Source organism: Orcinus orca, chromosome 13, assembly GCF_937001465.1.
Source record: "Orcinus orca chromosome 13, mOrcOrc1.1, whole genome shotgun sequence".
NCBI classification, from domain to species: Eukaryota; Metazoa; Chordata; class Mammalia; order Artiodactyla; family Delphinidae; genus Orcinus; species Orcinus orca.
The window spans coordinates 31,739,314-31,756,267 of record NC_064571.1 but is presented as its reverse complement, the minus strand read 5'-3'; the positions used below and the strand labels follow the sequence as shown (position 1 = coordinate 31,756,267).

At 49.9% G+C, this 16,954-nt stretch overlaps 1 protein-coding gene across 1 annotated transcript; it reads right to left on the bottom strand.

Annotated features, from left to right (window-relative positions):
- Nucleotides 1–13,569, bottom strand: CD207 (CD207 molecule). The gene is made up of 7 exons (XM_033400388.2): nucleotides 13,539–13,569; nucleotides 10,911–11,027; nucleotides 8,973–9,347; nucleotides 8,221–8,372; nucleotides 7,442–7,560; nucleotides 6,809–6,957; nucleotides 1–35 (listed from the first exon to the last, which is right to left on the bottom strand). The coding sequence occupies exons 1-7, from the start codon at nucleotides 13,567–13,569 to the stop codon at nucleotides 1–3; spliced, it is 978 nt and encodes a 325-aa protein (XP_033256279.2).
- Nucleotides 13,570–16,954: the final 3,385 nt, after the last annotated feature.

Genomic DNA, 16,954 nt, shown 5'->3' with positions numbered 1-16,954 from the left:
TCAGTTGATCAGGTTCAGGACTAACTCAGAAGAAACTGCAGGGTAAGCCAACGTGCTGCTTTACAATGAGACCTGTAACTCCCAGGAGGAACAAACACTGCGTCAGGGGGTTCCTGCTGCTTCTGGACCAAGACCTAGGAGTGAGCCATCCCAGTGGAGCTGTGCAGCCCCAAGTTCCCACCCCCATGGGGGTGACCAGCTGGACAGAATCAGTAGCCCCAATGGCTAGTCAAGGCAGCTCTCCTGAAGTCTGTTCTGAGGATGACGGTAGATTCTCGCTCGTCGGTTCCCCATCAGTCCAGAGTTACAATCTTATCGAAATGGATCACATTTTCTTCGCCTCATGAAAATCTAATTATGTCTTTGACCCCTATCTCACCAGCGGCCCATTTACGAGATGTCAGTTTCCTTGCAAGTTGCTTGTTCCATCCAAATTGTGTTGGTTTTTCCCGTTCTCACCTTCAGTCCCTGCATCTTAGTCCCACAGTGTTTTCCCAAATGCTGGAGTCAGCCTCCCATAGGGCCCCGAGCACCACCTGAGAAGCCCACCGTCCGGCTTCCATGGTGGAGAAGCCACACTGAACGTGCCTCCTCCTGCGGCCAGGCCAGGAGAGCAGCTTAGGTCCAGCAGGAGCCTGTGTCATGGACGGCCACTGTCAACGCAGCCACAGGCAGCTGGGAGCGCAGCTCGTCAGCAGGGCGAGGAGGGGAATGCCTGCCTACACCCAGCTCCTGATGCTATGGCTGTGTGTGTGTGTGTGTGTGTGTGTGAGTGTGTGTGTGTGTATGTGTATATATGTATTGTGTGATATATGTGTGTATGTGTATATTTGTGTATTGTGTATCCATATATGGCGTATATGGTTATGTGTATGTGTATTATGTGTATATGTGTGTGATATATATGTGTATGCATATATGTATGTGTGTATACGTGTGTGCGTGAGTATATTGTGCATGGTATGTATGTGTGTGTGTTTATATGTGTATGTGTGTGTATATGTGTGGTGTGTGTATATGTGTAGGTGTATGTGTGGTGTGTGGTGTGCGTATATGTGTATGTGTGTATGTTTATGTGTGGTGTGGTGTGTGTGTGATATGTGTGTGTATGTGTTTATATGTGCGTGTGTGTGTATGTGTGATGTGTGTATATGTGTATGTGTGTATATGTGTAGGTTTATGTGTGGTGTGTGGTGTGCGTATGTGTATTGTGTATGTTTATGTGTGGTGTGTGTGTGATATGTGTATGTGTTTATATGTGTATATATGTGTGTATATATGCATGGTATGTGTATATGTGCATGTTTTGTGTGTGTGTGTGTGTGTGTGTGTGTGTGTGTGTGTGGAGAATACAGAGCCACCATCCACAAGCCTGCTACCTCCTGCCAGTTGAAAGCTGAGCAGATAGGAGAGGACACAGGAAAATGTGAAGTCCATAACAGCACTGGCTGAGACCCCAGGAGTGTCCAAGTAGGAGGGGAGCTGCCAGAGGTACCCCCCAAGAGGCTTGTAAGAGGCCCAGGGGAGCAGCAGAAAAGAAAGGGCCTGCCTTGGTTTCTGTTTCCCCACATACAGGAAGGGCCCACGTCAGCCCTCTCAGGAGCTGTTTCCTCCTGGGCCTGAAAAGCTGAGAGAACCTCAAAAGCAGAACTTTGGAGAACCCTTGCTCAGCTAGAAGGGCGAGGTCTGGGCCAGGGAGGGGCACAGTCCTCCAGGCTTGATCAGCAGGACTCCTCCTCTCGCCCCCTTCCCTGTGCCCAATCCCCTCCCCACTCCAGGCTCCCAGCTCTTATTTCTCCCACAAGAACATAATCTGCTAGCAGGAAAGAAGCACCAGGAGGTTTCTAATCCTTGCCGAGAGGTTTCTCTGTTCTCTGGCCAGAAAAAATCAAACAGACATCTTATACATTAACACTTAGAACCACTCATTGGTCAGGACCTCTCACAGGTTGGTTGTCCCTGTCTCTGCTGAATAGTACAGGGCCGTCCTCCTAGAGATGCAGACCCTTAGCTTCAGACACCCCAGAAGTTTTTGAGCAGCCATATCAACCCCTGACAACACAGGGTGAACAGCTGGGAGTGGCTGATCCCACAGTTTTGATGGAAGGAAGAGACCCACGGCTGCAAGCAGGGCCCTGGGCAGCTGTGAACTAACAGTCTCGCTCCTTCAGGCATCTCTCCCGGGGTTAGTCTTGAGAACCATCCTGCCCTCGTGCTCAGTCTTCTGGCAGGGGTGAGGCTGAGCCCGTACCCAATTCCCAGGATGAAGCCTATGGCTCAATCAACATAACCCATCTCCCTAACCTCCATTACTGCTTCAGGGCTGGGCATGTGACCCAATGCTGGGCTTTTGCTGAAACTATTGGAAAGGGGAAATTCTTTCCTCTGAAGTTACAGAGCTGTGAGGTTCTAAGCTTGGAGCTACTCAGATCACCATTGGGGAGAGTCCGCCTGGCATCAGCGCCAAAGCACAGGCAGCCAAGGGCAGGGCTGGAGACAGATAAATTTGTGGCATGACGTGAGAAAGAGAAAAAAAGAAGGAAGGAAGGAAGGAGGGAGGGAAGGAGGGAGGGAGGGAAGGAAGAAAGGAAGGAAAGAAGGAAGAAAGGAAGGAAGGAAGGAAGGAAGGAAGGGAGGGAAGGAGGGAGGGAGGGAGGGAAGGGGAGGGAAGGGGAGGGGAGGGGAGGGGAGGAGAGGGGAGGGAAGGGAGGAAGGAAGGAAGAGGGAGGGAGGAACGAGGGGAAAGAAGGAAGATAGATAGATACATAGATACATAGGTGCATAGACAAATAAAGCATAAAACAGAAAAATAAAATATTATAGCATGTACCTGCTCACAAGAGCTAGGATCAGTCAGTCAGTAAGAGTGGGTCAAATATTTTTTCTCCTCTTCTTTGTATTCAAATACAAAAATATAGATTTTTTCAACAGCATTTCATTGCAACATTCAGAGAAGGCATGTCAATCATTGGTAGCCTGCAGAATCAGAAAAAATATATAATACTATAATAAAATAAATACACAAGTTGGATGAGACAAAATTCTCACCCATCCTTGGCTCCCAACTTTCCAGCTTATAATGGAAACAATCCTGGAATTTCATTAGACATATTATCGTGTCCATGACCTGAAACAAGGACTAAAGCTCTGTCAATGCTGGACTTCTTGGGTAAGGACCCACTGCCAGCAGAAGGGCAGGTACCTGTGTAGTGACCTCACTGGAGAGGTAAGCCCTGCCTGCGGGGGTAAGTGAGCCAAGGTCACACGGCAAGGCAAAGCAGCAGCCGTCCCAGTTTCCTGAAGGGAGGAGGGCCTGGCAATGCGACGCTGGTTGGTTACAGAGTGGGGCACAGACTCCAAATAAAAATACATCCTCACTGACCCAGGCTCCTTCAGTTTGCAGAAAAAGCAATGGGCAGGGTCATGGGGGCAGGTCGTATCGCAGGATACACGTGCACAGGACCCAGGAGTGTCAGGAGGGCTGGACTGCATCTGAGGTGATTCCAGGAACCTCAGCAGCCTGGCTCTTGGGCCTTCACTCTGCTGCCCTCCCTTCTGTGTCTCGCCTATTCCCTCCTCTGCACCATTCTCTTTTCTCTGCCAGATATATTCCTCATGTGCTTTGCTTCTCTGCCTCACAGCTTCTGCGTATTCTTAGTTTCTGCAGGTGCCCCATGGTGGCCCCTCCAGCCTTTCTCTAACTCAGGGCCCTTCCAACTCAACTTCTCTCTGTTAACTGCCTCAATCCCTGGGTATTTCCAAGTTCAAATTCTTTTCCAGAGAAGTGTTCAGAGAGTCCCATTCATCCCTTCACATCAGGACCAACCAGAGATTCCTGGCCAGCCTTGTTCTTATCACTTCCTATTTACCCCAGTGGTGAGTGTCTTAGTCAATTCAGGCTGCTATAGCAAAAACATCACAGTCTAAGAGGCTTACACAAGAGAAATTTCTTTCTCACGGTTCTGGAGGCTGGGAAGTCCAAGGTCAGGATGCTGGTAGACTCAGTCCCTGGTGAGGGCTCTGTTCCCGGTTTGCGGATGGCTGTCTTCCCTTGTAAACTCACAGGATGGAGAGCAGACAGAGAGAGGCAAGCTCTCATGTCTCTTCTTTTTAAAAAAAAAAATTTAGTTATTTACTTTGGCCGCACCAGGTCTTAGTTGTGGCCCGTGGCATCTTCGTTGCGGCATGCGGGATCTAGTTCTCCGACCACGGATGAAACCCAAGCCCCCTGCATTGGGAGCATGGAGTCTTACCCACTGGACCACCAGGGAAGTCCCTCATGTCTCTTCTTATAAGAGCACGAATCCCATCATGAGGGCTCCACCCTGGTGACTTAATTACCTCCTACAGGCCCCATCTCCTAATACCATCCCAGTGGGGGTTAGGGTTTTAACATATGAATTGTGAGGGGATGCATTCAGTCAGTGAGGGAGGCATCTCCTGCCCCAAATAATACAAGATGGCCAAACACATGACATCTGACGCTGGGCAGATAATATTCACGGCAGTTTACTAGTCACATACTGTCACAGTCCGGAGGAGGACACTGCGTACCATGCAGGGCCACACGGGGGTAACACCCAGGAGCAGAGGGAACCAGCAAGAGCCGTGAGAGGCCGGCTTTGCAGCAACAAGAGGATAGTGTGTCCCTGGTTCTGCAGGAGGATGTGATGGGCTTGTTTGGACAGTTTCTGGACTAGCAGGTTAGCGGAACCCAGTAGGTTGAAGACTGGGTGGAGTGCAGCTGGTCCAGTTAAGGGGAATTGGCCAGGTGCGGGGACATATCTGGTGAGAGCTGGGAAACTCAAAGTTAGGCTCTTGAGGCCCTGTAAGCCTCAGAAAATATCACGGCAAGAAGTGAAATTTTAGGCCTTACAATGCAAGCCTCTGAAACCGCTGCCCTGGTGACACGTGCCCACCTCAGGGAAGAAGAGGGAGCGAGGGGCAGGGTCACGTGCTACTCAGCGTGGCAGCCCAGACGTGGCGACTAACACGCCACGCGTGACAGCAAGATGGAGAGCAGCGTCACGTTTGGACACACAATGGGATAGTTCCCTAGAGGCAGCCCTGAGCCCACAACTTGTATTTCATTTCTACATCAGCTTGTGCTATGAGCACACAGCCGACACTGGGAAGAAATAACATCCTCTCGTAACTCGCTACTTCGAATTATGAAGAGTAGAAACAACCAAGTATTTCTTAGAGAAGACATAGATGCCTTCCATGCCCGCACATCCACCCCTGTGAACTTGCCCGTCTTCACTTCCCTGACGCCCTTGCCCCCTCAGACCTCAGATGTCCCTGGAGCTGGCCTAACAAATGCTCCCTCGTGGACGCCATTGCTGACTGCCCATCCCTCGTCCATCACCATATTTTAAAAACACCAATTGCCCCATGTTCCTTCAAGATTCCTCCTAATGCCCCTGACCTTAGCCCCGACCCCTTTGCACCCAGAACACCAGGCTGCTGGTCACAGTCACGGAAGGAAAACGTCCCCTCCCCAGGACCCTAAAGTGGACACCTAACTAGGACCCCAAGGAGGGGAGGGCCGCTCTGCTGAGCCCACCCCACACTCACACCGCACCCTTTCTCCTTCCTCTCTGCTCCTCTCCTGTCTGGTGCGGGCCTGGATTCCTGCCTCGGCCCCTGGATGGGGGATTTGGACCCAATGTCTGTGATCACGGTCTCTGTGAAGAGTGGGAAACCTGATGTGTCTCCCCATCGGGACCAAAGGCAGAGAACAAAAGATGGTCCATGAACATCTGGGAGGAAAGACCACCAGGAGGGTCGTGACACTGCAGACACTGCAGTGCTAGCTCTGCTGCATTTCAATAAAAGCCAGAGATCAGTACTACTCATATTTCATGGCATTTCTGGGGCTGGAACATTCCTACTCTGTTATTTTGAACCCCCAACTGTTTCCTGAGGACACCCCAGAACTTCATGTCCGGGAGAGCAGATGTTGTTCCCCGCGCATTCACCTGTACCCGCGGGAAGAAAACAACAAAAGAGACTGGCCTTTTCCCAGGCAGCATTTTATTCTAATGAAGCTCAGAGGTGCCCTCTTCACTGAAGGCCCCTTCCCCTGCCCTCTGGGGAGAGAGGAGATGCAGAAGAAAGAGGAGCGGAGGCAGAAGGGCTCAGCAGATGGACTGGGTCCCAGAGTTTAGCGAGTGAGGGGGAGGGAGAAGCGCATGGACGCTGGTCCAGCTCTAAGGAGATACATTCCCATGTCAGCCCGAGATCTGAACCAGTCAAGCCCGTCCCAGGGAGGAAGGGTCTCAGATCTCAGAAGATGTGGATGTAGGGGGCGATGGGTACATGGCATGAACAGGGTCTCCAAGAGCAGAGCTCTTCCCACTGAGAACACAGCCACCTCAGCAGGCAACTGGGAATTCTGGGGAGTCAACCAGAAAAGCCCTGAGTCTCAGTCTCCAGACAATTGCTTGGGTGGTCAAAGCGACTTTCATGCAGTGAAGATGAGGCTTCTCTGAAGGGATGGGACGCCCCAGGGTGCTGCCCCAGATTGCAGGTTCTGATTCACCTCACTGGGTGAATTAGTGAACTTCTAATCCTCTCCACCCTCAGCTCCCATTTCAACCCAAGATCTCCTTTCCATTTCAGCTGACTCTGTGGGGTCAGAGAACTCCTAGCCAAGGCAGATAGACTCCCGGATGCCTTCAAGACAATTTCGAAACAAGAAAAATTAAAGTTCAAAATCACCCTGGAGTATGAAGGAGAGAGCCGCATTTCCTTGAATTCAACAAGCATTGGAGTTTAAAGTTCGAGCTTGGGGGCCAGTCCTGACATGGTTCTGATGGCATGTAGGGTCGTTCACAGATAAAAAGAAATTCATTGTCACAGGAGGCATCATTCCATGACTGCGATGAGGACATCTTTATATCAGCACAGTGTTCATTGTTCCCAGTGTTGTTGGGCTCACCTGGAATCCAGAACCTATGAAAGGAAAAAATCAAAGAAAAACGTATTTCCAATGAATAACTGAGAGAGTTCAACCCCAGCTTTGGTGCCGGTTGATAGCATCTCAAGTTTTCCCATGCCTGAGAGGAAGGGGACCAGTGATCTGTCAACCTCTAAGCCTGCAATCACCCCCCAAGTCAGGGCCACACCAGCCCACAACTCTCAAGGCCCTACAGGAACACACAGTGCAAAGACCTAAACTTAGAACGAGGTCCCTGCCAAGTCTGGGTGGACGGCCATGGTGCCAAACCCCAGAGGGCACTGAGAGGCCATGAATTTGTCCCCAGTTTCACGGCCAATTAGTGGCAGAGGTCAGCTAGATCTCTGTTCAATGCTCCTGCCGCCCGAGGATGGGGAAGAATCACAAACCCTGTGGTCAGTAGGAACTATCACTCCACTCTTCATGCCCTGGCCCTGGCCCAAGAAAGTCAGTCTGGGAAGGAGGGTTCTCGGGGCTTACTTCACACTCTGGACCTTGTTGAACAGCGAGTCATCCACCCAGTACCAGTACCCCACACTCCCTGCTTTGCTCAGGCCGATCCAATAGAGAAGTCTGCCTGCAGTCCTGTGGAGAAACTCCTGCAGAGAGACAGAATGAGCAGAGGTGCTGCCACGACTCCGAGTTGGAGCATCTGTCTCTCTGGGTGTTCTTCACCCATCCTCAGCGACAGCCCCTGAACCCACAGACACAGGGTTAGGACTCTAGACTCTGACTCCAGAGCCCATGATCTCACCTGCTCTGCTAGCCCACCTCCAGATGAAAGGAGCTTGTTCAATATTCTGCCTCAACAGGTACGGGACTTCTTGGGTTAGACAGTGTCATTAATTCTATTCACAGATATTTCTATTTTCTGGGCACATGGAAAGATTGTACTACCCTGCCCTCTTTGAAGCCACAAATACTGCATCATTTATTGGGTCAATGAAATGTGAGCTGAAGTGATGTCCGTTGCTTCCAGCAGAAGCTTTAAGAGCACAATGTGCCATGTTCCCTTTTCTCACCTCAGCAATTGTGGAAACATATGTTGAGATGAAATCTCCTTTGACCTAAGCCCTGAGTAACCACAGTGAGCAGAACCCCTTGCTGACCCTCATTGGACATGCAGTGTACAAGTGAGAAGTAATTCTGAAGAATTACTGATATTTGGGGATTTTTGTCACTGCAGCATAATCTTGCCCATCCTGCCTGATACAGCTACCAATACACCCCTTTCCTAGAGCCCACAGGACAGCACTCACCTGTTCACTCTCTGAGGTCACTGAAGTCAAGTGTGAATCCCTGGACAAGCAGAACTGCTGGGCACTGTACCAGGTCCTTGTGACTTGAGAAGAGTAATAGAAGTTCCCCCTGAAGTACTTCCAGCCTTGAGAAACCATCTGTAGGATGTCATCTGGAGAACAAGAGTGAAATATGTACTCTGGTGTTCCTGTTTTCTCTGGTGCTGGCTAGGTAGGGATACTTGAGTGGGATCCCAGAGACAGAGTGAATGGGGCTGGGCTCTGGGGGTCTTTGGGTCCTTGTGTAGGAGCTTGGGGACATTCCCTCAGATCCTGAAAGTCTGACTAAGATTGGTAGAGTCTCTGGGCTCAGAGAGGGGAGAGCGAGAGAGGCTGAATCAGGAATCTGTCTCTCTTGTGAGGAGGAGTAATTTTCCATTGGCCATCACAAGTGTCTGAGCCCCTGGGCTCTAGGTAGAGACTAATGGAAAATGGCTGGCTTTGGATCAGGACAAAGAGACTCCCTAATGCCTTCATATTCTATGCCTTGGTGTGGGAACCCTGGCTGGTCCCTAGTGCCTTCTCTCCTGAACAGCCCCTAAGCCTTCCCCAAACCCAGTGCTGAGCCCTCTCTTCTTAACTTTCCAGCCACGGCTGCCCTGCTCCTCTCTCCCTTCCCTTCACACACACCAGCCCAGTGATGTCATGCCTAAGACTGGCAAGGTCCCACGGGCCACTGGTCAACTTGCAACGTTCTTTTCTGAGTCACGTACTTTGCTGTTGGAACAACTGGCTGATATTCTCCAAACCTCCCTGGAGTCCCCGGACCTTTGTGTTTAAAGCACTGGCTTTATCCAAATCGTTTTTTAGCTCCGGGATTTGAGCATTGAACTTATCGACTTCTTCCCAACTACTTGTTAGCATCTGCAGCCGTGCATTGGCTTCCTTCACGCTGGTTTCCAACCTCCGGATCTGAGAACGCACACGATCCAGGCTGGCATTCACCATCTGGACCTGAAAGCCAGCTGCCGCCACGCCACCTCTATTCCTCTTTATTTCAGAACTCAGGGTGCTGATGTTGTCCACACGACCTTTCAGCAACTGGGCATTGGTCTTGACATCCGATACTGTGCCCATAAACCAGGGATCTGGATATGAGAGGTCAGCCAAGGGGATCCCCAGGGACTGGAGTGGGGCTGTTGCCAGGGTAATAAAAGGAAGGGGAGGGAAGGGATGGGCTCAAGCTTCCCAAGGACCCAACCCAAGGAGCAGTTGCCTACCCTCCACTCATTCATAATGTATTCATTCAACAAACATGCGATGGGCGCCTTCCGTGCACCAGGAACTCTGGGAGAGGCAGATCATGCAAAGATCGACAAAACACAGGCTGTCTGTTAGAGGCTCTCACGGGTAAGCAGAAGAGGGGGTTAGAATCCAGTTCTAAATTTTCTTTGCATGTTCACGGCGCATTTGGTAAAGGGATGCCTTCAAACACCCCTTTGTCATATTTCCCATGTCCCTCTGGGCCGCACGGCTTATGACTGCCCATAAGCCCCTCGCGGCTATGGAAGGGAGAGCCTATGCAGACTTCTAATCTGGAGGTGATCTCTTCTCCAGAGAATACAAAAAGGGAGAATTATGAAACCACTTCTTCTCTTCCCTTGTCCCACACCCTGTCACACTCTGTTCAGGCCACAGGCTTACATGCCATAGAGGAAACCAAAAATAAGCCAAGTGGGGCTTCCCTGGTGGCGCAGTGGTTGAGATTCCGCCTGCTGATGCCAGAGACACGGGTTCGTGCCCCAGTCCGGGAAGATCCCACATGCCGCGGAGCGGCTGGGCCCGTGAGCCATGGCCGCTGAGCCTGCGCGTCCGGAGCCTGTGCTCCGCAACGGGAGAGCCCACAGCAGTGAGAGGCCCGCGTACCGCAAAAAAAAAAAAATAAGCCAAGTGGGCTCAAAGCAGAGGAGACTCTGCTCAGCCCCTCCAAGTCCAAGACCAAATATGTCCCGAAGCCTTGAAGGGAGAGTGCAGATGTTCCCTCCACCTGCTTTCTGGAGACCTAATGAGAGGAAGAAGAAGCAGAGGCCATGAGGCTTGGCAAAACCAGAAGAGGGAGAAAGATACATCACACATCCAGTGAAGAAGTAGGAAGTCTCCCTTGATATGACCTTTGTGGGAGCAGGAGAGTGAAGAGAAGGGGTCCTGTGGTGGGAGGGCAGTGATCCCTAACACTAACGCTAACCCTAACCCTAACCTGTTGGCCAGGTTCTCCATCTAGTCAGTTGGGGCTGAGGATACAGTTGGGACACCATCCCTTGTGGGGTCAGGAAACATCATGCTCACTTTTGGGGGCTACCCACAAGGCTCTCGATCAAAGGGACACGAAACTCAGAGAGGAAGGAGGAAATGACACAGGATGAAGATGGGCGAACATTTCTTGGGGACAAAAGAGCGTGTCCTAGAGCAAAAGCATGCTGATCCCTGTCAGGAAAATCTCCCCAGAATTGGAAAGGAAGGAGCAGCAGCTGATCTTACAGGGGACAGCGGGGGTGTGGAGGTGGGAGGGGACTCTCTGACTGCACGTGGAAAGAGGGGAAACAAGACAAATGAAAAAGCCAGAGGCAGGAGAGACCACCAGAGAGCGGGGGAGAGAGGGAGCCGACTGGCCATAGGGAAGGATGGAGCCCAGGTGGAAGCTGAGGACTTACAGAGAATGGCCTGCAGCAGGACGGAGGCGACCAGGACCAGCATCAGGAAGATGACTGCAGCACGGACTGTGAGAAGTCTTCCCAGAACCAGAGATGGACGCGTCTTGGGAGGAGGCTCTGCAGGAAGAAGAGGAGAGGGTTCGTTGGACCAGCAAACTGTGGGTTTGGGCACAGAGCCCTGAGCAGATTCTGCACCGTAACCCTCCTGGCACAGGTGCTCCCGGCCAGCTCTCTCCCCAAAGTCCTTTTATCTAGAGGAAAAGGGAAGTGACCCCCAGAAGTCATTGTGTTATCCCAAAGTTCCCCATTCCTGGCTTAAGCACCTAGGCTACAGCTTGGTTCTCTCCTCAAGGGCCTGAGCTTTCAGGAAGAGGCCATTTGTCATCTTCTCCGGGGGGTCTATTACATGGGCACTTTAACTACCTTGTCCTCAGGCTAAGCTTTTTCTAAGACGGCTCTCATCCATCTTCCATCCTGCCATCCATTCACCCCCCAAATACATATTGAATGCCTTCTAGATACCAGGCACTGTGCTAGGACTGAGACACAAAGCTGAAGAACTCACAGTCCTTGTACTCAAAGAGCTCACCATCTGGTAAGAAAGACAGACCTGAGCAAATAAATTACAATACAGGGTGATAAGCATAACGATAGAAGAATACGCACAGTTCAAGGGAAGTACAGAGACTGGAGTAATTTTAAGAAGTTCTGGGTAGAGGGATTAGCATATTGGAAAGTACGGAGTGCCTGGCAAATTATAGGTAGTTTGGCACTGTTGGAGTATAGAGTATCAATATATGACCTGAGCAGGGAGGGCCTGGGCTAAGGAGGCACCTGGGGTCAGATCATAAAGATCCTTCTGGGTCGTGTTAAAGAGCTTGAACTCTGGCTTATAGGTGATGTGGAGCCAGTGAAGGACTTTAGGTAGGAGAGAGACAAGGACAGGAACACTGAAGAAAAATCAGTCTGATCGTGGTGAGGGGCAGAGATCAGGGTGTGGGGAGTCTGGAAGCAGGGAGACCAGTAAGCAGACCACGGCAATAAAATATTCTACTTCTGTTTAGGGCATCTTAGATGATAGAATATCCCTCTATAAAATGGGGCTTGGAGATTCAAACTGTAAATGTACGATTTGGCTTCTCCTCTCTGCTTCCTGCATTTGTGAGGGTCTCAGACAATGTGGCAGGCCCAGCAATATCAGACCAGGAGCTGCTCTTTCATTCATGGGAGATGCTCAGGGCAGAGAGGAGCTGATTTGGGGCTCCATGAGGGACTAAGTTTTCTCCTGGGAAGCTTCTGACACTTTGAAGAAATCTGCCACATCTGAGAAACCTGGTATATAACAGATTCTAAACAAATATTTCTTGGAAGGTAGGAAAGAGAGGAGGGAGGAAAGGAGAAAAAGAAGGAAGTCAGTCCAGATAATTGGATGGATTGATGGATGGATGGATGAATGGATAGATAGATGGAAGATGGATGGATGGAAAATGGATGGATGGATGGATGGAAGATGGATGAATAGATGAAAGAGAAATGAATAGAATAATTGATGGTTGGTCATGACTCAACTCTGAGATTCCAGCCTGTGGACTGGAATCTGTCTTCTGGAAGCTACTGCATCTTTCTATGGCCTCCAGCAGTTCTCATTCATTCCCATAGTAAAGGCATGAGGCAAGTGTGGTTTTAAACCTTACCCAAAAATGCATAACAACTCTGGCCACAGGACTAGAAACCTGACCGGGCTTCCCTGACCCTGAGCCAGTGGAGCTGGATGACAGGTTGGTGTCAGGGACCGAGGTTGGAGGCTAAATGGTCAGGGCCAAGGAGATCGCTACCTTTACTTGCAGAGGCTTCTACTGCCTTTGATATTGGAGAGGATCCCAGCTCCCTCTCTGACCAGTTCATTGTGATTACAGACCCATTGCTGCTCCCCTCTCCAGGCTGAATAGGCCTCAGACTAGAGCTGTTGCTCTGACTGGTTGAGGGAAACCAGAGAGGACTCCACACCACCCTTTCCAAGTGTTGGGAAGGAAGCTGGATCACAAGGATGGTGTTCCTTTCATCCTGTCTCATTTCCTCCCTACCCACGTAACATCCAGGCCTGCCGTCTGCTCTGAGCTTTGACGTTAGCTAACCCCACAAACTGAAGGCCTCACTCTTAATTCACTGCCAGTCTCTGAACATTTATAACCACGCCTGTTCTCTTAAAGCCACTCACCTAGTTGAAGAGCCTTGGTTCTGCCAGGGCTCAGAAGGAGTCAGAATGTTCTGTTTCTGGGCTCTCAGGCTTGTTACCCAGCCTAATCCCAGGATCACGTCAGCCCTTCTGCTCCCGGTTCCTGGCCTCACATCCACGTCCCAGGGCCTGGGGATGGAGAAGAATCCAAGTTACTTTGGATTCTTGGTAGAAAGTACCACTGGGGTCCTGGTCTCCTCCTGAGGCGTCTGAGGGAGAGCAGCTGCCACATAACACCTTGGAATGTCTGTTCCCTTCCCTCTCTGTTGAAAAGTTGACTTTCCCCAACCTCTTCTGTTATGTAGCATGAGTGATTGGTAGAATGCCCGTGTGCCCTCCCAGTGGTCCCAGGAAAGGATCTGGAAGCCTCGCCAAGCTGGGACGGGACTCACTGCGTAAGGTGGGACTGGGCTTGGGGGGCATTTACTCCAAGTGATGGAAATGGAGGCTTCAGGTAGGTGTTCTGCTGATAGCTGTACAAAAGGCTGATCCAGCATGAGGGAGATAGGCAAGAAGCAACCGCAATCCTGTGGGCCCTCTGGGGTTTCGGAGATGGTTTCAGTAAAAGTCCTGACCATGAGGAGTTTCATTTCCCACTTTGCAGGGTCATGAGCTATTTTCCTCTGGCCATGCTTATCCGCAGGTATTTCCTGAGCAGTCTCCCGGAAAAGACCAAGTGGGAGGTGGGTGTCTCAGCCTCACTTTCCAGCCAGGAAGGAGGGCGATTCTCCCAGACATTTAGGAGATCCCCGCTCTTCCAAACACAGGAGGAACTTCGGGCCAGATCTAGAGTGACCAAAAATCACTGCTGTGATGAGAGAGAGGGAAGTCAGTGCTCATTTTTCTGTTGCCCCACTGCCATGCTCCTGGGGTTCTAAGGCCTCCTCTGGATAAGGATGGAGGAAGGAAACAGTTTGGCCACTCTCCCCTTCTCTGGTTGGGACTCTCCTTATGCTTGGAGGTAGACCATAGGCATAATCAATGGGAGTGGAAAACAGACCACTGTTTGAAATGCCCCAGCAGTGCTGGGGGTCATCTCCAAGGAGTGGTGATCTGAGTCCCTCCATCCAAGGCACAGAGGAAACTAAAGTAGACAACAAACCAGGGAGAGGGGTTGGAGGAGGCTGGGAGGAATGGAGGGGAGCGGAGAATGAGATGAGAAAGGAGACAGTTACGACAGCTGGTCAGACTGATTCATAGGGGACCCCTGTATATAATGTGATGCAGTATTTGACCAGCAGGTCCCAGATAACCAAAGGATTCCATGCCACCCTCTGGATGTGTGCCCTGGGAACAGGGGATAGGGCAGAGAAACCAAGAAGAAAGAAATGGTAGGTGGGGCCCTTCAACCATCCTTTCCTCTAGAATGCCTGCTCTGCACCAGCTGCAAAGAGAAAGAAAACCATGGACCCTGCCCTCAGAAACAGTACTTCTCTTGGGAAAACACGGCATCCATCATCCCAGGGAGAAGGGAAGACTTTCCCAAGACTACAGGGGGCCTCCCCAGCTCTCTCTTGACCCTGGGAATGAGTTCCTCTTTTTTAGAACATTGTGTGAGGGCAATGTTTCTCTGGCACAGTGACAATGGGCTAGACCTCAGTGAACAGGCAGTTACGTCTGGTGCGATCATAAATAATGTGGTATGGATATGGGGGGCCGCCTGGCTGCATGGAAAGATCATTGTGTGCCAGGCAGAGGAGGCTGCTCTGAACTATCAGGGTCAAAGAGCCCTTGCCTGTGTCCTTAGTGAGAGGGCAAATTCATGGCAGGAAAGTAACACAGGGCTCTTGGGAAAAGTATGCGTAGTTTCCTTTTGTATCTTTTATTTCTTTATTAATGATATTCATTATAGAAAAAAATCCAGGTGAGTGAAAAGAAAAAAAAAAGGTATCTACCATACAGAAAAAAAAGCTGTACACACAGTTCATTCTTTCTATCTACATGTATGTATATATATATTTACATCTATATCCGTAGCTATACCTAACTATAACTGTGTATATATTTATGTAAGTATTGAATGGGACAGCTCCTGTATCTTTTCCCCAGCATCATTCCCATCTCCATTTCTGATACGAAGAGTCCCCTTCCTTTGGGAAACTACGCCCCCTTCTCACCCCCCACTTCGCTTGGCTCAGAGCCAGTGTCCACAGGTTGAGTTTTTAACACAACCCATTACTCTGACATTGAGTCTTCTGCTTCCTGCTTCCACTTTTAAGGCCTCTTACATTGGGCCCACCCAGATAATCCAGGATAGTTTCCGTATCTTAAAGCAAGCTTATTTATTTATTTAGCCGTGTCACAAGGCTTGTGGGATCTTAGTTCTCTGACCTGGGACTGAGCCCACACCCTCGGCAGTGAAAGCACCAAGTCCTAACCACTGGACCATCAGGGAATTCTTAAAGCCAGCTTACTAGCAGCCTTAATTCCACTTTGCCATGTAACTTAATGTACTTCCAGGTTCTGGGATTACGATGTGGACATCTTTGTGGCCATTATTGTACCTACCACACTTCCTCACCATATTAAGTTAGGGTAGCCTTAACAGAAATTTTGGTATATATCCCTGAAGTTTGAGAGATAAACAGGCTGGTACTTGACACATGAATGAAAGGTCTAAGGCCTTCAGTAGGTGATAATAAATAAATAGTAGGATGGGACTTCCCTGGTGGCACAGTAGTTGAGAGTCCGCCTGCCAATGCAGGGGTCATGGGTTCAATCCCTGGTCTGGTAGGATCCTACATGCCTCAGAACAACTAAGCCTGCGAGCCACAACTGCTGAGCACGTGCGCCCCAACTACTGAGCCCACACGCTGCAACTACTGAAGCTGGCAGGCTCTAGGGCCCACATGCCGCAGCTGCTGAGCCTGTGTGCTGCAACTGCTGAGGCCCGCGTGCCTAGAGCCCATGTTCTGCAACAGGAGAGGCCACCACAATGAGAAGCCCATGCACCGCAATGAAGAGTGGCCCCCGCTCGCTGCAACTAGACAAAGCCTACAAGCAGCAAAGAAGACCCAATGCAGCCAAAAGTCTTTTTATAAAATTAAAAAATAAATAAATAGTAGGATAAACAAACTGTGTTACTTCTAAACAATGGAATATTATTCAGCACTAAAAAGAAATGAGCTATCATGGTACTGAAAGAAAAACAGATACATAGGTCAGTGAAACAGAATTGAGAGCCCAGAAATAAACCCACACATATATGGACAATTAATTTATACAGACAAGCAAAGAACATACAAGAGAAAGAATAGTCTCTTCAATAAATGATGTTGGGGAAACTGGACAGCCACATGCAAAAAAAAATGAAACTAGACCACTATCTCACACTATACATAAAAATCAACCCAAAGTGGATTAAAGACTTGAATGTAAGCCATAAAACTCCTAGAAGAAAACACAGGCAGTACACTCTTTTTGACATCAGTCTTAAAAATATCTTTCTGGATATGTCTCCTCAGGCAAGGGAAACAAAAGCAAAAATAAGCAAATGGAACTACAACAAACTAAAAATCTTCTGCACAGCAAAGGAAACCATCAACAAAATGAAAAGACAACCAACCATTTGCAAATGATCTATCTGATAAGGGGTTAATATCCAAAAAATATAGAGAACTTATACAACTCAACACCAATAACAAAATCAACTTGGTTAAAAAAATGGGTAGAGGGCTTCCCTGGTGGCGCAGTGGTTGAGAGTCCGCCTGCCGATGCAGGGGACACGGGTTCGTGCCCCGGTCCAGGAAGATCCCACATGCCGCGGAGCAGCTGGGCCCGTGAGCCATGGCCGCTGAGCCTGCGCGTC

Excerpts from the sequence above, each read along its gene's own strand:
- CD207 (XM_033400388.2), bottom strand. The coding sequence starts at position 13,569 with ATGCCCCCCAAGCCCAGTCCCACCTTACGCA. Across the intron at positions 11,028-13,538 it reads GCCCAGTCCCACCTTACGCA|AGCCTCCTCCCAAGACGCGT; the intron begins GTGAGTCCCGTC and ends TTCTTCCTGCAG. Across the intron at positions 8,373-8,972 it reads CCAGTTGTTCCAACAGCAAA|ATGACATCCTACAGATGGTT; the intron begins GTACGTGACTCA and ends CTTGTTCTCCAG.